The sequence below is a fragment of the Panthera pardus genome, unplaced genomic scaffold, assembly GCF_024362965.1.
Source record: "Panthera pardus isolate Hobbes unplaced genomic scaffold, ASM2436296v1 HiC_scaffold_24, whole genome shotgun sequence".
NCBI lineage: Eukaryota > Metazoa > Chordata > Mammalia > Carnivora > Felidae > Panthera > Panthera pardus.
Genome location: NW_026526810.1, coordinates 112,776,472 through 112,798,573, shown reverse-complemented (window position 1 = coordinate 112,798,573; position 22,102 = coordinate 112,776,472). Strand labels below are relative to the sequence as shown.

General features: G+C 42.7%; 1 protein-coding gene across 8 annotated transcripts in view; it reads right to left on the bottom strand.

The window, feature by feature from the left end:
* Positions 1 to 22,102, bottom strand: part of TTLL5 (tubulin tyrosine ligase like 5) — a 299,024-nt gene that overhangs the window by 22,485 nt on the left and 254,437 nt on the right. The window contains exon 35 of one of the 8 annotated variants that reach the window (XM_053889628.1): positions 19,148 to 19,261. The exons of the other annotated variants lie outside the window; for them this stretch is intronic. Coding sequence (XP_053745603.1) covers positions 19,206 to 19,261 — 56 coding nt within the window. The 3' untranslated portion in view covers positions 19,148 to 19,205. Of the gene's footprint in view, positions 1 to 19,147; positions 19,262 to 22,102 lie in introns of those variants that run through there. 8 annotated transcript variants of the gene reach the window in all.

Here is a 22,102-nt window from a genome sequence, read left to right as displayed (position 1 = left end):
ATTACTTATATCTTTGTAATTCTGAAAGTCTACATAGTTCTTTTTCAAATCTGTTTAGTTATAAGTTTAATCTTTTGATTTTACTCATACTTTCTACTCCTTCTTTTAATTTCTCTAAACACATGAGAAAATTTATTTTTTATTGTATATCTGATAATTTCAGTATCTTTGTCTTTGTAGGTCTGATAGTGTCATCTGTTATTTTTGCTGACTTTTGCTTATGGTGCCATGTTTCCTTATTTGTTTTGTGATTTTTAACTGTGATCACAGTTCTTCGGAATTTATTTGAGGGGTGCTTGGGTGGCTCAGTTGGTTGAGCGTCTGACTTCGGCTCAGGTAGTGATCTCACAGCTTATGAGTTTGAGACCCACGTTGGGCTCTGTGCTGACAGCTCGGAGACTGGAGCCTGTTTCAGATTCTGTGTCTCCCTCTCTCTCTGCCCCTCCCCCACTCACCCTCTGTCTCTCTCAAAAATAAACATTAAAAAAAAAAAAGAATTTATTTGAGATTTGAATTGAAGGAAGATCCCTCCAGAAAAAACTATGCATTTGATTATATTAGGTGCCTGGGGCCACTATTAGCTTAGGACCACCTTGGATTAAATTCTCAGTTTCAAGTTTTTCAGGGTACCTAGGGAATGTTAACTCACGCCCAAGCTTACACGAGGGCCAGTTTGTGGTTATAAATTTTCATGGAAGAGTCCCCTACTCCATCTCACTCAGCACCAAGGTCCAAGACAGGCAGTTTTCTTCCAGTGCCTGAGATGGTAAAGGTAAAGTGGGAAGGGAGGGTTTATTTCTGGTTGAACTTTACATGGAGAATACAGCCCTTTGGGCTTCCATCTTTAGGTAAGGTGTCTCCAATTAGACTCTCCACCTGTTTTCCCTGACACCTGCCATGATTCTAGTCCAGAGCTGCTGGGATCTCCACTCCTGCCTGCTGACTCGGTTCTGGGCTGATAAGGGCAGGGACAATACCTAGGACAACCATGTTACTGCCCTCCCCCCCACCCCCTCACGTCCTTTGTGGCCACGATCACAGCCGTGCTCTTTTATGGTAGAATTCTGAAAAACCCGTCACTGAAGCTGCCCGTCTTCTTTTTGGCTTTGATATCCTGACCTGGAAATTTTTTGTTTTGTGTATGTGTATGTGAAATGGCTGTGGATCACACTATTTATACACTCACTTGGCATTTATCAAATAAATGAAGTTACAGCAATATTATTAGGTTAGTTTTAAAGTCAACAAGAAACATAGACATAAAATATTAGTAGAACTACCCTTAAAAATCTTGAAGCACCTGTAAAATACATTGTGCTGGTTTGGCAACTGAGTCCAACGAACCCAATTTGTCCTCCAGCTACTGTTCTCCCATTAGCATCATATTAAGTAACTGGCTCGAGCTACTGTAATAGCAAATAAAATTATTTTCAGCACCGTGATCCACACCTGCTAAGGTGAAGTGCATGAGAAGCACCTAGGCACGGAGAACTGCTGAGGGCACCGATCATGCTCATGCTAACTTTGACGAGTAAGTTCTCTGAGAGGAATGGTGGACAGACTTTCCTAGACCACCAAATCATTGCTTCTTACACCACTTTTGAGGGCAGGGGTGGGGTTGGGAGGGGGGGGGGGGTCTGTGTCTTGCATGTGTGGTTCGTTTCCTGCAATGCACTCTTTGAAGTGCAGAGACCACGTCTTGCAAATCTTCACAGGACCTGAGCGCCCAGCATTTTGCCATGTACATATTTACATGGAGGCTGCTTGGGAAATACTGGATCGACGGATGTGGGAAATGATCGATAGCAGTGCTCCCTATGGGCAACAAAAGACTTCCAACTAACAATACAAACTTGGCCTCTGAAATACCACAGCCTCGTGTGATAAGCAGCGATCCACGCTCCAGATCAGTGCTCCTACCACCCGTCAGCTGTCTTAAGGAAAGGGAAGTAAATTTTCAATGAGATCATCAGACTCAAGGCTTTTCTAGTTGAGAAAAAACAAAGAATGCACCATGACTTCCACACCACTAAAGGAGGCCCAGACCTCAAACAACATGAACATATAACTGGAGCTATTTTTCTCCCTCCGAGGTCTCAAGTGAACAGGAGAAGTAAAATTAAAAGCTTTATTTTTTAAATTACCTAAATGCAAAGGCTTTTGTAAATTGTGCCTCTTAGATCTGCCCCTAAGGCCCTTTCCAACTGATCAGAGTGGCCCTGATAGTACCTTCTGGCAACATTCTGGCTTGATGAGAGAGTGAATGAATCCATTTATTTATATCCTGAGTGACATGAGGAGAAAGGGACAGCTGGGGAGCGAGGGCCAACCTGCTGTCCCCTCACCTTCCTGGGCACGGCTCCAGCGTGTAGGAATGAACAACACAGGCACAAGAGCATCAGATCCAGTTCGTGAAACCCTGCCTGGTGACACAGAGGCGCCGGGCACAGCTGCACGGGCTTTGTTCAGAGAAAAGGCAGCCCCGAGCAGCTCTGGAGTGCAGCCACAGGGGACAGGGGAGCGAACTGGCTGACCACAGGAGCACCGAGCGCTCATGCCCTCCCAGAACCTTCTCCATTTCTAGTGAGCAACAGGGCACTCAGTTTCACTCTTGGATGTTAAATGCACCCTGGGTCAAGTCTCCTTCTGGGGGACATTCTACTTCCAAGTAACTGGAGAACTGAAGTCACATATACAATAAGCTGAATTCTTCCCCCCAAAATGTTCCATAACTTATTTCTGAAAGTATATTTAACTCCTATGAACCTTTAAACCATGTTCCCCTTATTCTGGTTCATTTTCTTATTACAAAAAAAGCAGTAAAATGGGCATGGTAAGGTGACATTGTGGAATAGAAAGAAAGATAGAATGACTTTCAAATGTGACTCAGTGAAAAATGTTTCTTTTTGTAACTCCATTTAGATAGTCAAGGACATACTATTTCACACGTTTGCAGCCTTTTTTTTTGCATAAGAATACTTAATAACTTCCCTTTTATGAAAATTTCAAAATTGCAAGGCTGATCTAAATCAAAGTTCTTGAGATTTAATTCCATGATCTACATACATCTAGTTTTTTTTGTTTTGTGTTTTTAATGTTTAAGAAAGAAAGTGTGCGCAAGGGGAGCTGGGGCAGAGAGGGAGGGAGACAGAGGATCCAAAGGCAAGCTCCGCACAGAAAGCAGCGAGCCCAATGCGGGCTCGAACTCCCAAACCACGAGATCATGACCTGGGTCGAAATCAGACACTTAACAAACCAACTGAGCCACTCAGGTGCCCCACATCTATCTAGTTTTGAAGCATAATCCATTTAAGCATATCTGGGATGTGTGTGTGTGTGTGTGTGTGTGTGTGCGCGCGCGCGCACGCACATATAACTTTATATATAAGATGTTTATATACAATGTAAATGTATGTGTATATCAATATATATATATGTGTGTGTATCAAAAATATATATATATTTTGTGTATATAAAAATATATGTATATAATCTGGATTTATAAAACATATCACTAAATCATTAAAAGGAAAGTGATATATTTCACAAAAAGTGCATTTACTTTCTTAAAAAGATTTAATTTCTTCATAGAAAGTTCTAATAATGAAGAATGGTAGAGTAACACAGGCATATTTGCTTAAATCTGATTTTTTTTCTATTTATTGGCCTTCTAATCTTTGGGATTTAAAAATAATGATTACTGTTTTCTGAGCATAGGACAAATACATGCTCACTGCAGAAAGTCTTTGGTGGGGTCTAAAATAGATTTTTATATAGCTTTGAGTTCAAAAGAATTGATAACACAGGGGCATTTTGTCTATTCTAGAATAATAATTTCTAGCCTGATACAAATTCCATCTCATTCCACCTAGAGTAGACACAGTATTAATTCAAAAAAGATGCTGGACACTGGTTCTCTGCCTAAAGATCAACAGAACAGAGGACTTTCAATTACTTGAGGAAGATAAAGGAAGGGACTCTGGACAACTGACTTTTCAAACTTATTTTTAGTAAAAAAAATACATGATATATGAATATACACATAAATATCTTTCTGACCTGAACAGAAGTCTCACAAAACAATTCTTACTTTTATCATAGAGGACCCTGGTATTTTTCTTTCTATTCTATCCTGTTCCGTTGCAGGAGGGGTGGAGGGAAGAGAAAGACATGATGGTTATGATCGGGGTATGCTAGTAAATGTTTACCAACTGGTTCTCTGTGGTAAAACAGAGGCCCCAGCTTTGTGGTGTTGGCTGATTTCCACCACAGCCAAGTTCAAGTAACCAACATGAAGTTGGTGAAAGCAGTGTTGGGAAGACATGCACCACTGGCTCTGGGACGCCTGGTTGGGACCCACTGATTGATCTGATGACCAACTCTTTGGTCATGACCCACAGTTCACAAACCACTGCTCTGGAGTCTAGAGAATCAAACTCATTAGTATTTAACAGGAAACTGAGAGGGGCGAGTAGACACGGTCTCCAGGAGGTACTGAGTGACGGCACCTGTACTCAGGATGACAAGCTGCCTGGGCACTGGTCTGAGGGGAACCTACTCTGGTGCCCACTCTGACCTGGCATCATCTGCCTTCAGCTTCCCCAAAATAGATCATCTTGGGGAAATGAGAGGTATCGAGCAATGACTTTAGGAAAATGCCAGTCTTCCTGAGTTTGTTTCTTTCTTGTAATGTGGGAATAATACTAATGATAATAATCTGTGTGCTTTGGCTAAGGGTCACATAAGATAAACTATATGCAAACATTCTGAAAATTATAAAGGACTCTACAGGGCATAGTCACACAAAAATGGTTCAATTTAACAAAATCTTAATCACGGGCAATTTAAAAATATCATCTGAGCTCATCAATCATTCCCGCCCTCTTGACTCTCCCTTCTGTGGGTCTCTGAGAGTCTGAAATATCCAGGTGCCTCTTAAGGCTGCCTCCTTGGATGGTTCCACTGGCTCTTCTTTCTTCTTTGGCTTTGCTTCCAACCCCTTGCTCCCTGACATTCTTTCCCTGAGATAATTTATCCACTCACAGCTTTAATAGGTAAACTCTACATCTGGCTCACATTTCTCCCTAGCTTTTGAGAAGACTTTTCTCGGTTTAATGTGCGGCCATCATGTCAAATTTGACTTAAAAAACATTTTTTTTAAGTTTTTAAATTTATTTTGAGAGAAAGAGCACAAGCAGAGGAGAGGCAGAGAGGATCCCAAGCAGAATCCCTGCTGTCAGTGCAAAGCCCAATGAGATGCTCGATCCCACAAACTGTGAGATCGTGCCCTTAGCCAAATCAATAGTCGGACACTCAACTGAGTGAGCCATCCAGGTGCCCCCAAATTTGACTTTTAAAATACTAACAGTGTTATTTGTCCTACTCACCCACAAAACTAGGTACTCTAATTCTATCAACCGCACTCCTAATAGCCCAGTTACCAAGATTTTCTTTTTTTCTTAGAGCCAGCTGCTCAACTGACTGAACTACCCAGGAGCCCCAGCAAGGTTTAATTTAAAGAACTCACATCCACTTCCCCATTAGCATGGCTGCTATGAAAAGAGAGAGAGAGAGAGAGAGAGAGAGAGAGAGAGAGAAGCAAAGCAAAGAAAAAAGAAAAGAAGAAGTATTAGTGAGGATGTGGAGAAATGGAACTCTTGGGTACTGTTGCTAGGAATGAAAATGGTACAGCTACTATGGAAAAGAATATGGCAGTTCTCCACAAAATTAAAAATAGAATTACTATACAATTCAGCACTTCTACTTCTGGATATACACCCAGAAGAACTGAAAGCAGACTTGAAGAGATAGTTGTACACCCATGGTCACAGCAGCAGTATTCCTAACAGTCAGAAGGTAGAGGCAAATCCAGTATCCATTGTCAGAGGGATTAATAAAACGTGGTACATACGTACAATAGAGTATTATTCAGCCTTACAGGAAGGAAATTCAGATGTGCCACAACATGGCTGAACCTCGAAGACATTATGCTGAGTGAGATAAGCCAGTCACAAAAAGACAAATACTGTGCGATTCCACTTCCACGTGGTATCTAGAATAGTCAAATTCATCGGGACAGAAAAGAGAACAGTGGCTGCCAGGAGATGGGAGAGAGGAGAATGGGGAGTTATTGTTTAATGAGTAGAGTCTTAGTTTTGCAAAATAAAGTTCCGCGTTGGAAAAGAGTTCTAGAGATGGACGGTGGTGATGGTTGCACAAAAATGCATATGTGCTTAATCCACTGAACTGTAACACTTAAAAATGGTTAAAGTGGTAAATTCTGTGTTAAATGTAGTTTGCCACAATTAAAAGAGAGAGAGTCAATAACAGTAGATACTGCTCTATCGCTTATTCTGCTGCAGGCATCATATGAAGTATTTACTGCACACATTGTCTTATTTACCCCTGATTTGCACAGCTGCAAAGAAGCTAAGGGTTGAAAGTAGGGGAAATCTACGATTTTTATCTGCCTAATATCCCTTCCCATCTGCTGTGGTTTCGGCTCCTCTCACCTCCTTTGGAAAACTGCTCCCCACCTGTTCTATTCCAGTCAGGTGATTACAGCCAGACTATAAATGTCAGTGCAATACCCTCTTTTTTTTTTTTTTTTTAAATTCCAGTATAGTTAGCATATAGTGTTCTATTAGTTACAGGCGTACAGTATCGTCATTCAACAATTTCATGCATTATCCAGCGCGCATCACGACAAGTACGCTCCTAAATCCTCTTTACCTATTTCACCCACCTCGTTTCTGGTAACCATCAGTTTGTTCTCTATAATTAAGAGAGCCTCACACCCTCTTGAGCACAAAAGTTGGCAGGCGATCCAGACCTGGCCTAGGGGTCCACCCCCGGGGCCACCGCAACTGCCATAAGAGGTGGTCCTGTCATCCAAGCCAAGCCAATCACAGCCCTTCCTGGGGACCTCTACGTACTAACGTAGAAACACTCTCTTTACTCTGCGGTCATTGAGCTGGAAAGAATAAGGCTGGAGCTGATGAAACTACTCCCCTCCATCTGATCTGCCACGTGGAAGAAACCACAGAAAAGAAAGAAGGAAAGAGGGAGGTTAATGAAGTTGTGAAGAGACATGTAAGGAGATGGAGAAAGAGGAGGCAGAGAGGGATGGAGAAAAGGAAAGACCTGACCACACCGGAGGTCCTGGAGCCGTCCTAGTTCTCTACAGAAGTCAGCAGACGCACCCCTTCTCTTAGGTGGCTGAGCTGGGATTTGTTACTGTGGTGGCTTCTGGGGGCCACCGACTGGGGCTCACGTGTCACAATCGTCAGAGTGCAGGTGGAAGCTGAAGTTCTGAGGGTGTGAATGAAAGGACAAGCCCCGAGGAAAGAAACACACACGGAAGAGAAAAACTCAAGGGCAGAACTGACTAACGTGTCCCTCAGAAGAAGGGTCACTCCAGTCTTTGGTGAAGCAAGGTGTTAGATAGGCATGTGGCAGGAAACCGATCTTGGAACTGATCTTCTTGATCTTCTAAACAGCACCCATGGAAGGAATATACAAAGTCTCAGCTAAAAAAGGAGGCAAGAAGAGACATTCCTCATGTGATGGCTGGGATGATTAACTGAGGAAGCTCCACGTAAAAACCCCAGCACTCGGGGCAGAGCAGGTGCTCAATGGAGAGCAGTTCTTGCTCTTATGAGTCTTCAAACTGCAACGACAGGAAGAGAGGACCGGACAATGCAGACGACCACGTGAGAGAACACCACAGGAGTTCAAAGGCTCTTTGTGGTAACTTAAATTTCATCTCTTCAGTGCCTTTCTCTTTAAAACCAGTTGTGTTACATTCACAGTAATCCATGCATTTTCTATACACTAATGATGAAGTAGCATAATGAGAAATTAAGCAAACCATCCCATTTGTAATTGCACCAAGATCAAGAAGATACGTAGGGATAAATCTAACCAAAGAGGTGAAAGACCTGTACTCTGAAAACTGTAATACGCCGATGAAAGAAACTGAAGACGACACAAAGAAATGGAAAGACATTCCATGTCCATGGGCTGGAAGAACAAATATTGTTAAAATGTCTGTACTACCCAAAGCAATCTACATACTTGAGACAATCACTATTAAAATACCAAGAGCATTTTTGCAGAACTAGGAGAAATAATCTTAAAATTTGTAGGGAACCACAGAAGACCCCGATAGCCAAGGCAATCCTGAAAAAGAAGAACAAAACTGGAAGCATCACAATCCCAGATTTCAAGATTTACTACAAAGCTGAAGCACTCAAACAGTGTGGTACCGGCACAAAACAGACACATAGATCAATAGAAGAGAATAGAGGGCCCAGAAATAAACCCAGGATTATATGGTGAATCAATGAACTTATGACAAAGCGGGCAAGAATATGCCATGGGGGAAAAAAGCTAATCTCTTCAACCAATGGTGCTGGGAAAACTGGACAGCCACATGCAAAAGAATGAAACTGGGCCACTTTTTACACCACATACAAAAAGAAACTCAAAATGGATTAAAGACCTAAATGTAGACCTGAAACCATTAAAATCCTAGAAGGGAGCAAAGATAGTAATTTCTCTGACATCGGCTGTAGCAATATTTTTCTAGATGTGTCTCCTCAGGCAAGGGAAACAAAGGCAAAAATAAACTATTGGGCCTACATAAAAATAAAAAGCCTCTGCACAGCAAAGGAAACAATCAAAACAAAAAGACAACCTACTGAGAAGGAAGAGGATGTCTGCATATGATATATCTGATAAAGAGTTAATATCCAAAATATATAAAGAATTTATACAACTCAAGATGAAAAAACCTAAATAATCTAATTAAAAATGGGCATAAGACATGAACAGACATTTCTCCAAAGAAGACATACAGATGGCCAACAGACACATGAAAAGATGCTCAACCTCACTTATCATGAGGGACATGGAAATCAAAACTATGAGCTATTACATCACACCTGTCAGAATCCAAAGCAGGCTCCAGGCTCCGAGCTGTCAGCACAGAGCCCGACATGGGGCTCGAACTCATGAGCCATGAGATCATTACCTGAGCCCAAGTCAGACGCTCAACCGACTGAGCCACCCAGGCACTCCTAAAGGCATTTTTAAAATAGCTTCCTCACTACAAAACAAAAACAAAAACAGAAACAGAAACAAGAAACGTAGGGGTACCTGGGTGGCTCAGCTGGTTAAGTGCCTGACTCTTGAGTTCAGCTTAGGTCACGACTCAGGGTTCGTGAAAGGGAGCTCCGCTTCATGCTCTGTGCTGACAGCATGGAGCCTGCTTGGGATTCTCTCTTTCCCTCCTCACTGCCCCTCTGCTGCTCCCCACGCTCATGCTCAGTCTCAAAAATAAACATAAAAAAAAATTAATCCATGCACAAATTAAAAAAAAAAAATCAAATGATAACAAGAGATACGGAGTTAAAAGTCTCTTCTACTCCAGACTCACTACTGGTGTGTGTGCCCTTCTCTGAGCAGAGTCCATGCACATACAAATGTATTTTCCTGCTGCCCTTTTTACACAAATGGGAACGTGACCTCCAGTGGGTTTTTCTGGGTATCTTTTATTTAACAATATATCTCAGAAACTGTTCCATACCAGCATAAACATCTACTTCAGGGCAACTCTTAAGGTAATCCATTGAACTATTCAAATCTGAAGGCATCTTTTTAATGAGGATCACCTTGTGAGATCCCTGTACTGTCCCCCTCTGGTTCCACAGCTTTGTGTAAGGAAAACTGAAAGAGACCTAGAATCAGTCTGTCATCTTGTTATCGTGCAACCAGGAGATAACAGGAAACAGCTTCTTCCTCTCTTAAAACAAAGGGCCACCCAAGGGGGAGTTCCGATGAAGCAGGAGCCAAATTATTGAAGCTTAGTATTTGGAGGTATTATTACAAGTGATAGCTCTTTGAATGTTCTGAAAGTTAAAGGGAGAGTTTAACCTCATATTAGCATCATTTAAGAGGCCAAAAAGAGGGTTGTTGGTGAAAAGAAATCTGACCGTGCTTGGGAGTAAGGACAGCTTTGCCACATAGACTCTGATCGTTAGAAAAACATGAGACAATCAAGCTGACAATGCTACTAATTTTAGAGGCTAAAGCTACTGGAATCTCAGCATACTTACTGAGGACTCAGATGTCAGCTCGCTATCACCGCAGAGCAGATGTCCTTTGGATCCTCTGAACTAAAAGCCGGGTTCAACTATCACCCATCCTCCTCTTGTGGAGTTCTTCCTATTGGTTCTGGAAATACTCCTGAAGAGGTCTGTTCCTTTATACTTACCTTCCGGACCAATCCGTAGAGCCCACTAATCATTTTTTGCTCCTTACGAGATTTTCTAAAATGTACCACCTCGCTGGGTATTACAGCTCACTGAATGCCCACCTCTCACCTGCTATCCCTTATCCCCTCTTTGTCTATTAACAATACAAGAAAGATTAGAGCAGTTTTTCAACTCTTTATGACCTATGTTCTATCAGTCAAGAAGATTCTGTTCAGTTTTACTTGCTGTAGTTTGTTTTACTGAAGCTGTTTTTTCTCACTTTTCCTACATAAGATTGTATTATGGTTTGACCATGTTTTTTTATAACTCATGATTATCTCCCCTCCTCTTTCCCTCTCATCCCTTCTTGGTATGCATCCCTGTGTATATTAGACACCGAGGTAAGGATTCACTGCGCCATTTCTCCTCAGTCTTGGCCATCACATGATCCTTTTTTCACCACTAGAAAACCTTTTTTTCTAAATGTCAACATTTTATATTTTCCAGATCAGAACAATCTTAGCTTCGCAGAATGGTAGTATGGCCTATAGATTATATCAGCCAGGGCGCTCAGGTATTTGATGACGTTGGATCTATCATGTAAAATACGCCGGTTTTTGTCTTTCTCTTAACTTTTAATTTTTGCTTTATTAAAAACAAACCTAAACTAGTGTGGTAGGCAGCCTTTACGATGGCTTCCTGTGACTTCCACTTCCTGGGATCCGGGCCCTTTGTGATCGCTCGAGTATGGACTGACTGGACTTACCGACTCACTTCCAACAAAAAGAACGTAGCTAAAGGTATGGGATCTCACCTCCAAGATGAAGTTATAAAGAGACTGTGGCTCCTGCGTGGGTGCTTCCTCACTTTCTCACGTATTGCTCGCCCGGACGAGGCAGCTGCCATGTTGTAAGGCAGCTGTAGCAGTTTGCTAGGGCTGTCACAACAAAATGCCACAGCCTGGGTGACTTCAACAACAGAAATTCACCTTCTCATAGTTCAGGAGGCTAGATGTCTAAGGTCAAGGTGTCAGCAGGTTTGGTGGCTCCTGAGGCCTCTCTCCTTGGTTTACGGATGGCCCTCTTTTCCACGTGCCCTCAGAGTCTTCCTCTGCGTAAGGGCATCCCTGGCGTGTCCCATCGTGTCCAACTTTCCTCTTCCTTTAAGGACACCAGTCAGGTTGGAGTAAGGGCCACTCTAAAAGCCTCCTTTACACTTAGTCATCACTTTAAAGGCCCTGTGCCCAAATATAGTCACATTCTGAGGTAACGGGGGTTAAGACTTCAACATATGAATGTGGGGGGTCACATTTCAGCCCATAACAGCAGGCCTGTGAAGAGGCCCCAGTGGAAAGAGGCCTGCCAACAGCCACGTGACTGAATTGGAAGTGGATTTCCCAGATGAGCCTTCAGATGAGCTCCCAGCTCCCACTTGACAGCTTGCCTACAACCTCATCAAGAGACCTTCAACCAGAGGTATGCAGCTAAGCTAGGATGCTTGAGCCACAGAAAGTGTAATGTTAACAAATGTTTTCGGTTTTAAGCCATGAGTTTGGGGGCGAAGTGAGTTATGTGGCAATAGGTAACTACTTCACCACCAGTGACCTCACATAGCAACAAAGAAAAACCCGAATTAACTGGAATACTTGGGCAAAGAATATTGTGGCTACTTGAACTTTCAGTTAAGTGGGGTTAAGGCCAAATTTTTCTTCAAACCTGGCTGCAAAGGAAACCAGCGTACTTTTTTTTTTTTTTTTTTTTTTTTTTTTTTTACCAAAATAAGTCTTTGATAACTGGAGATCAAGACTGCTCTGGGTGCCACTTGAAAGTAAAAGACATCAACGTTTCCACATGCGGTATCTTATCTAGTTTTCACGGTGACCCCAAGAGGAAGACACAGCAGCTATTATTCAAAGTCAGGTGCCAAGCAAACCACCTGACTTACAGCAGGCATTCAAAAACTATTTCTAAATGAATGTTATTTCCATTTTACAGATGATGAAACTGGCGGCAGGTATGGTAAAAGAACCTGAGTCCATGATTTTTCCTACTGTATTATGTCACCTTACGGATTTGCTATTTGCATCTTTCTTCCTTAAAGTTATGGGTGAAAACATTAAAACAAACAAATAAACAAGCAAACAAACAAACAAACAAACAGACAGACCAATAGATCTGTTGTCAATAGAGACTCATCTCCCAACGGTCCTATAAGATCCCTGGCCAATGGTCTCTAATGAGTGCTGATGCCTTTGCAAATAGTACCGATACTAATGATTCAACAGAACCACTAGAAAACCAATTTAATCATAGGGCTGCATGTCCACATTACACAAACCTTTCAAGTTTTCTGCTCCATCCCCTCTGCTCGTCCTCCCCAGCCAAAGATATTCAAGTTTATATTTTTATAGGAAAGGATATTTGTGGAGTATTTTTTTTCTAATAAAAATTTAACTTGAATGATTGCTCTAGTCTGTTGGCTAAGGCCTTTAAAAATTAATGTCCCAGGAGCCTGTGAAAGTAAATCAGAAGGAAGGAGACCTCACTGCCTTTTAGAATTGGAAAGGTCTGGCCCACAGCCCTGTGAGATCAGGAGATGGGATTAAGCTCTCACATTCTAGTAGTGATTTCAGGACTCTGAAAATTCACAAATGATTAAAAAATTTCAACAGACTGGTGCTGAAGAAGAAAGTAAATTTTATTTGCTCAACAGCCCTATGTGATGGTGCTAGGCTAAGCTACCTTGGCCACAATCAGCTACCTGATTAAAAACCCCACCTCTCTCTCTATCATTTCTCTACCTCCTATAACATATAGAAGTGTTTTGTCTTGTTTTTTTTTTTTTTTTTTTTTTCCCTTTTCTCAAACCAGAGGAGTCTTTGATAGCATCTTGTCCATTCCCTCATTTTGGGGTGAGTTCGTACGGCCACACTTAAAATATATACAGAACCCCAAAACCAAAGCATGCAGTGAAGAAATGGGCAAAAAACATGAATAGACACTTCTCCAAAGAAGATGTCCAGATGGTTAACAGACACATAAAAAAAACGTGCAACATCATTCATCATCAGGGAAATACAGGGAAATACCAGTCACAATGGCTAAAATTAACAACTCGAGCAACAACAGATGTTGGCGAGGATGGGGAGACAGAGGATCTCTTTTGCATTGCTACTGGTGGGAATGCAAACTGGTGCAGCCACTCTGGAAAACAGTATGGAGGTTCCTCAAAAAATTAAAAATAGAGCTGCCCTATGACCCAGCAAGTGCACTACAAGGTATTTATCCAAGGGATACAGATGTGCTGTTTCAAAGGGACACATGCACCCCAATGTTTACAGTAGCCCTATCGACAATAGCCAAAGTATGGAAAGAGCCCAAATGTCCATCGATGGATGAATGGATAAAGAAGATGTACACACACACACAATGAAGTACTCGTCGGCAATCAAAAAGAATGAAATCTTGCCATTTGCAGCTATGTGGATGGAACTAGAGGGTACTATGCTAAGTGAAATTAGAGAAAGACAAATATCATATGACTTCACTCATATGAGGACTTTAAGATACACAACAGATGAACGTAAGGGAAGGGAAGCAAAATTAATACGAAAACAGGGAGGGGGACAAAACATAAGAGACTCTTAAATATAGAGAACAGAGGGTTGCTGGAGGGGTTGTGGGGGGGGATGGGCTAAATGGGTAACGGGCATTAAGGAAGACACTTGCTGGGATGAGCACTGGGTGTTATACATAGGGGATGAATCACTGGAATCTACTAAAATCATTGTTGTACTATATGCTAACTAACTTGGATGTAAATTAAAAATTAATTAATTAATTAAAAATATATAGAACACTGCAGTTTACTGTCTCAACAACACTAGGGCTTGTAAAGGTTATAACAGCTCTGGATTATGCAGGTTGTAAAGTTCACGGAAGATTTCATATTAGGTTTTCATAAGTTAACCTATACAAATACCTTTTTATTTTATTTGTGTATTCAATTGAAAGGAAAATATCTTAGACTGTAAGTCTGACCTTTTTTTCTGTGGACTGTACAAATAAAAATGTAATTGTAGTATAGATTTTATTTTTTAGAAGTGAAATTTTCTTCTTCTACAATTTGGTAATAGGTTTATTGCATTAAAATAAATGTTGTATTTGGCCATCTCCCAAATCACTTCTTTTATTTCCAGATGGTAGATCCCGGTAGCAGGAGGACACAAAGCGAATTTTAATATTAAACATACACCTGCTATGGGTCTGTGACTCGGCTAAGAAAAGTTGCCTACTTAAAAAAGAAACATCTCAACACATTTCAAAACGCACTATATTTTAATTAGTTGCTGGTTAACGTGACCAGAGCTCTCCTCTCAGATGGTGGGTCATACGATATTTACTCATGGTGATGAGGCCATCGGTTATCGCTTTCCATCAACGTTTTGAAGGTGACTATGAGTTATGATGGGTATAGAAAGCAAAAGCCAGTCTCAGTTTCTCATCATTCAACACTGCTCTGTTCAGTCAGTCAGCACTGCACTGTCTATCTGGACCGCCGCGGCTCACTACTCAAGGGGGACACTGGTTTCTAAGCGGAAGTAGTATCATGGGCGGTGAGGGCGCCAAAAATCACTGTCTAAAAATGCCTACTTCTACTCTCCACCACGAGTAAATGAATTCAGCAGGCCCGGGAAGGGATTTTGAATTGCGCATTTTTGGCAAAAGGTGATTTTTACACGTTTCCACAGTTATGAAGCACCGAGGGAAAATCTAACACTGTTAGGGAATTCTAGAAACAATAATGTTAACATGAGTTTACCAATAAATAGAAACCTACTGAGTATCTGTCTACTGTCCTTTTGTCCTGGCATTCAAGATGCTACTCTAAACAAACAAACTTAAAAGTTTCAGTTAAAAGATGCTTCATTTTACATTTTGATTTTCTAGGGGGGCTGTGTTGGGATCAATGAAAAGTAGGTATAAACAAACAACTACATTCTGAAAATGGTTAATTCATAAAGTAACATACACCTGAGTTTGCTACTGAGTCAATTCCAGAAGTTGTGTATTTAAATCACCTTATTTTTTTAATAGTCAGTAAGCAGTGGATTTAACATCTTTCACTCATTAAAGATAGATATTCAATTATATGCCTGTTTTCACCCCACAAAAGTTTCTTCTTCTTTTTTTTTTAAATAAGCTTTTAATGTTTATTTATTTTTGAGAGAGAGAGAGAGAGAGAGAGAGACAGTGTGAGCAGAGAAGGGGCAGCGAAAGAGGGAGACACAGAATCCGAAGCAGGCTCCAGGCTCTGAACTGTCAGCAAGGAGCCCGACGCGGGGCTGGAACCCACTCACCGTGAGATCATGACCTGAGCGGAAGTCAGACGCTTAACCGACTGAGCCACCCAGGTGCTCCCCCCACCCCCAACATAAGTTCCTGAGTGAAGGAAGGCACACAGCCCTTGAACACCAGGGAAAAGTTAACAGCAAAAATGGCATGGAGTTACTGTTTCCTCTGAGAAGTCCAATGGACCCAAAGAAGTATAGAAATAGCTATTAAAAACCGCATAATTTACAGCATATAAACAATGCATACTTGACCCTAACACTAGGCAGAGACTTAGTGAAGGTTAAATCTTACAACAGCAACAGAAACTGACCTTCTGCCCCACATTCACTTACTGAATACCCACCTCATGCCCCACACTGTGAAGAACATTGGTGACAGAGAGGTGAATAACATAATTCCTGATCCCCCCAGGAGCTTATAATCTAGTGGTAGAGGCCAGCAAGTAAAATAAAATAACATATTTTAGCGAATTCTATGACAGAGGAAGGCAAGGGATGCTATAGGAGTTGATGGTAAGAAGTGAAAGGGGGCACTGCGGTCAGTGAAGGATTCTGGAAGTGATGACAAGATCTGGAGGCGGAAGCTTGGGCCAGAGTTAGCCAAGAAGAGATGAGAGTTCCACGAAGAAACAGTGTGTACAACGGCATGGGCGTTGGAGACAACGTGGCAAGAAGTTTAGAAAGACCGGAACTTAAAGGTTCTTGTCGGGGGAGTGGTGGAAAACACGCGCAGAGAAGACAGAAGATGATGCAGGGCTTTGGTGACCCACTGCACCTTGAAGGGGTCTTGCGGAGACTTTTTAGTGGGGAAGCATCATAACTGTTCTTACAGATCACGTAAAGAGCAGCGTGGAGCGTAAGCACAGGATGGGACTGATGGTGAAGAGGTCCACATGGAAAACACCGTAGCCATTCAAACAAAAGTGCCACGTGTCTGAATTAAGGCAGTGGCAATGAGTGAGACCGGACGTAAGATCTGAGAGGTCGAACGGGAAAAATATAATGATTGAGAACCAGTTAGCCATGTGAGGTGAGGAGACCAGCTAGAAAGATTCTTAGATTTCTGGCTTCACCTCTGATGAAGGTGAATAGGGAGGGACCGCAGGGGGGGTGTGTCCGAGAGGATGAAGAGTTGAGTTTGGGATGTGCTGGGTTTGAGATGACTGGAAGGTATTCGAGAGAGATGTCTAAAGGTGGCTGAAACCTACAGATCCAGAGAGGAGTCTGGGCTGGGGAAGGGCTGCTGCATACGTGTTTGGTGTCTATAGCACCCCCAGAATTGTGTGGTGCACAACCAATCTGGGAAGCCACATGTGACAATCCTGGCTGAAGGTATAGGTCTGGAATTAGTGCAGGTCAAATACAGAGGTCAGCTGAAACTGTGGGACGGTACCAAAGACAGGATTCCAGAGAATGAAAATTCACAAGGAAGCAAAGGATGAAGAGCTTTAGAAGAGAGATTGAGGGGGCGCCTGGGTGGCTCAGTCGGTTAAGCGTCCGACTTTGGCTCAGGTCATGATCTCATGGTCTGTGAGTTCGAGCCCCGTGTTGGGCTCTGTGCTGACTGCTCAGAGCCTGGAGCCTGTTTCAGATTCTGTGTCTCCCTCTCTCTGTGACCCTCCCCCATTCATGCTCTGTCTCTGTCTCAAAAATAAATAAACGTTAAAAAAAAAAAAATTTTTTAAAAAAAGAAGAGAGATTAAGAAGGGGTTGCCATAGAGGTGAGAAAGGAAAGAGCCAACATTACCAAACACTCACTTTTATTAAAGACTGACACTTTAAATACGTGGACGGGCTGCCTGGGTGGCTCAGTTGGTTAAGCATCCAACTCTTTTTTCGAGAGAGTGAGAGCTCAAGTGGGGAGAGAGAGGGAGAGAGGGTCTGAAGAGGGCTCTGTGCTGACAGGCTGACAGTAGTGAGCTTGGTGTGGGGCTCGAACTCACAAACTGCGAGATCATGACCTGAGCCAAAGTTGGACACTCAACCAACGGAGGTACCCAGGTGCCCCTTAAGTGTCCAACTCTTGATCTTGGCTCAGGTCACGATCTCCCAGTTCTTGAGTCCGAGCCCCGCATCAGGCTCTGCACTGATGGTGCGGAGACTGCTTGGGATTCTGTCTCTCCTCTCTGCCCCTCCCCCAGCCAAATACATAGATAACCATAAAAAAATTTTAACTATGTAGATTAAATCACTCTAAACCAAGTGATTAAGTAAACCATCCTTACTTATTCCTTATAAGATGTATTTTAAAAAATGTTTATTTATTTTGAGGGAGAGAGAGTGCGTGTGTTGTGCAAGTGGGGCAGGAGCAGAGAGAGGGACAGAGAGAATCCCAAGCAGGCTCCACACTGTCAGCACAGCACCGCACACAGGGCTGGATCTCACGAACCGCGAGGTCATGACCTGAGCAGAAATCAAGAGTCAGATGCTTAGCTGACTAAGTAAGCCACCCAAGCGCCCTATTCCTTACAAGATGAGTTATTAGCCATACTTTTTACTGACATTAGGATTGTCTGGCTAAAATTGATCTTGGTCAGAATTTAATTTCAGCCTTAATATTTCCACCAGGAACTGCTACTTTGTCAAGGTCCTAAAAGTATTTCTTTACCTGATCCTATTTTCACATTTTTTTTCTCTCATAAATCTCCCATTTGACCTCTGATCCGGTTGTTTCTTGAATTTACTGTTTCATGTTTTACTTGCATCACTGCCTTGAATTCCATGTTGTCTCTGCATCTTCTCAGTAGACATCTAATAATATATACTAACATTTCTCAAAATATAAATTTGTAACCATTCTTTGCGCCTCACTTTAACATGTGGAATTGTATTTTTCTCTGCCTATCTGCTTATTCTCTGAATTAAGGTTAGGGAGCTTGTGGTTTATTTAGTTATTCCTTATGAGAACCTAATCGTGTGCTGAGCGTAATTAATCATTTGTAGGAAATTCCTACCTCAGCCCCGATGGCCATAAGCAAATGATAACCATCGGACAGGTGGAAGTGGAAAACAGAAGTTCCACAAAACTTTTTCAAAACTTTAGTCACAACTTTAGTCACAAAACTTTAGTCACAAGCCTGGGGTGGCCTGAATAACTGCTTTGGCTCTTAAGCTCAATTTGTAAAACTAGAAGTCAGCTTACCACACATATGAAATCTGTTTTTCTTTTCCCCACGAATGAGATTTAGGAAAGTTGAAAAGTTATTTTCAACTCAGGTTGGTAAACATGAACGTGACAGATTATAGATTTCTACTTCATTTCTCAGAGCATCAAGATGTTACTCAGCATTACAGGAAGAAGAGTTCGTGTCAGATAAGTTTGAGAAATGCTGGGTGAAAAACAAGTTTCTCTATTGAGGGACTCCTCAGAGGCTTTAATGTACAAATCTGCATTACGGCTCCTGAAAGAAGTGGCATAGCATAAGTGGCATTTCTCAAGTTTATTTGATGATGGAGGCTTGCGTTTTGCAGGGCGCACTCCGGAGAACCCTGCTGTGCTTTTACAGATGAAGGCCTTAACCCCAGGGAGGTTGGTGACTTACCCAAGTTCATACGAACAGCAGCAAAGCTGAGAGGAGACTCAGTTCCTCTGCTGTTTAAATCGGGCCTCTTTCCATGATACCACTAACTTCCTTTTCATTCCACCCGAGCCCTTCGTGGAGAACAGACACAAAACTGATACAGTACTGACCCACGGAAATTCAGACCTCGGGACTGAGAGGTTCCTGCCGCAACAGTGACAAGATGATCTCTCTGGGAGTCTGTCAGCTGCTCTGTGGCCATGGAATTGACTGTGGGGGTGGGAAGGGCACACGGGAGGAGGAACTCCCTGGGATGCTTTAGGATGCTTAAAAGAAAAATGGACTTATGCCGAGGATAATTCCTGGAACAGATGTGAAACCAAATACTTCATATCACAATCCTGCCCCCACCCTCTCCGAAAGGGAAATGAAATAGCAGGATTAACCTGCTCCTCATCAGATCGTGCTTTGTTTCTTTCAAAAATCCCATGACCGGGGCAGATTCGATTTCCTGTTAGTCCCCTTCCCACAGCAAGAGGGGGGAGAGCCCAGGAGGAAGAAGAGGCTTTCCTTACCCTCTGCAAGCACCAAGAACACGAGGAATGGTGATCAGAGAGGCACGCGTGACAGTCACTCACATGCTACCATGTGCTGTTACCCGCCCCCAATTTTCAGTTGGATTTCTCTGTCCACATGCCATTAGGAAGTAACCTTTTGTAAACAGAATGAACACTTTAGTACACCGATGAATTCTTCAGTTTGGGAAGAGGGAGAAGTTAGAATGAGTTGATTTCTAGGGCTCTATGAAAAAAGCACATACAGACTGAAAAGTGACTCGCTTTTGAAGGGGTATAATACGCAGGGTTTGGGAAAGAGACGAATGAAATTTTAAATAAGCTGTAACATCTTGACCATGCGATGAGGGAGCAAAGCAAAAATAGAGCGTACAATATACATAATTATCACGAAGCCAGCTGTGCCATACTTTAAAGTGATTCACTAACCCAAACACCAGACCGTGAGCTCTTCTGTAAGAACCAAAAAGCACTGGAGGTTTCTCGCTGTCTGCACCTAGCAATGGAATGTCGCTCTCCCCGAGGACCCAGCCAGCTACGCCAGGATCTCAGGGGGAGTCAGTAGCGGGTACCTTCTTTTCAGGGCAGGCTTGACTGGCAAGTGTACTTAGCCGGAGAGCTGTGGTGCCCCGTGGCAATGAACATCAAGAGCGTCCTGGCATGCCAGGGACTGGGTCACTCGAGGTGTCTCTTAAGAATCACCTTTCAAAGCCAAACCACTTGTTCAGTCGTATCACAAGCGGGCAACGTGACAGTGTGAGGGGAGGAGGGCCTGTGGACGGCAGAATCAGGGGGATTAACAATGGGAGAGAAGCAATTGGCGGCATGGCGAGCCCCATTCCCAGCTGCTCTGTTTTGGATTTGGAGCACGAGGTGAAGCTTAAGGCTCTGCAGCTATAGTTAAGGTCCTCCTTGCTCTGTGCTGACTAAAGCAACAGAAATACTCTGGAGCCTGACACCTTTCCAAACGGGGAAAAAAAGCAAGAGAGGCCAGGCCCAGGGACAGCTGTTGTCACCCAGGCACACCACCTTACTTGGGACCATAAAAAACCCTGGGGCAAAGCTGGGCACGGGCATATGTCACACCCAGTACAAAGGGGGCAGTTACTTGTCTAATTAGTGAACTGGAGGCAATAAATAAGTACTTCTTAAAAATCTGGCTAAGAAGTCAATACGATCTGGCTGCTTACACCGAAGGCTTTTTGTCTTGTTCTTTATTTTTTAGGTATCGACTATTAACTTTTTTAAGATCTGAGATCTATTTCACATACGAGCAACATTCGCCCGCTTAAAGTAAACAGCTCAGTGGTCTTTAGTGAAACCATCACCACAATCTAATTTTAGAACATTTTCATTACCCCCCAAAAGAAACCCTATGCCTATCGGCGGCCACCCCCCAGCCCCCTCTGCCCACCGAGCCCTAGGCAACCACTGATCTACTTTCTGTCTCTATGGGTTTGCCTATTCTGGGCCCGTCACATAAATAGAACCATTCAGTATGCGGTCTTCTGTGACTGGCTCTACATTTTCAAGGTTTAGCCATGCTGTAGCCTGTATCAGTACTTCGTTCTTTTTAATGGCTGAATAGTATTCATTGTATGGATACATCTCATTTTGTTTATCCATTCGTTATCCGATAGACATTTAGGTTGTTTCCACATTTTGGCTATTGAGGAATGCTCCTACGAATGTTCGTGTGCAGTTTTTGGTTTTTTATTTTTTTATTTTTTTTTTTAAGTAGGCTCCGCGCTCCAAGTGGGATTTGAACTCATGACCCTGAGATCCAGAGTTGCATGCTTTATTGATTGAGCCAGCCAGGCGTCCCGGCTACAGTTTTCACGTCGACAGCGTTTTCATTTCTCCTGCATATACATTTAGGAGTCACTTGCTGGGTCATAGGGTAACTCTATGTTTAACTGTTTGAGACATTGCCAGGCTCTTTTTCCAAAGCAGTTGCACCCTCTTACATTCTGTCAGCAAAGCACGAGAGTTCCAATCTCTCCGTTCCCTCACCTATACTTGTTAGCTGTCTTCTGATTGCAGCCATTTAGTGGGTGTGGAGTGTGGCATCTCACTGTGGTTCGCATTTGACTTCCCCTAATGCCTAATGACACGGCTTTTCAGGTGCTGCACTGTCAGCGCAGAGCCTGACCTGGGGCCCACGACTCTGGGATCGTGACCCGAGCTGAAATCAAGAGTTGGACGCTCAACCAACTGAGCCGCCCAGGCGCTCCAACCTCCCTCAGTTTTTGAAGCGGCCGTACTGTGAGCTTAGGAAGGCAACGTACATGAAAAGAATTTAGTATTGTAGTGAAGTTATTAAACTTACAATACAGTTAACCTGCGTAATTTGAGTATACATAATAATTCTGCTACAGAACAATCATTTTTCTCTCC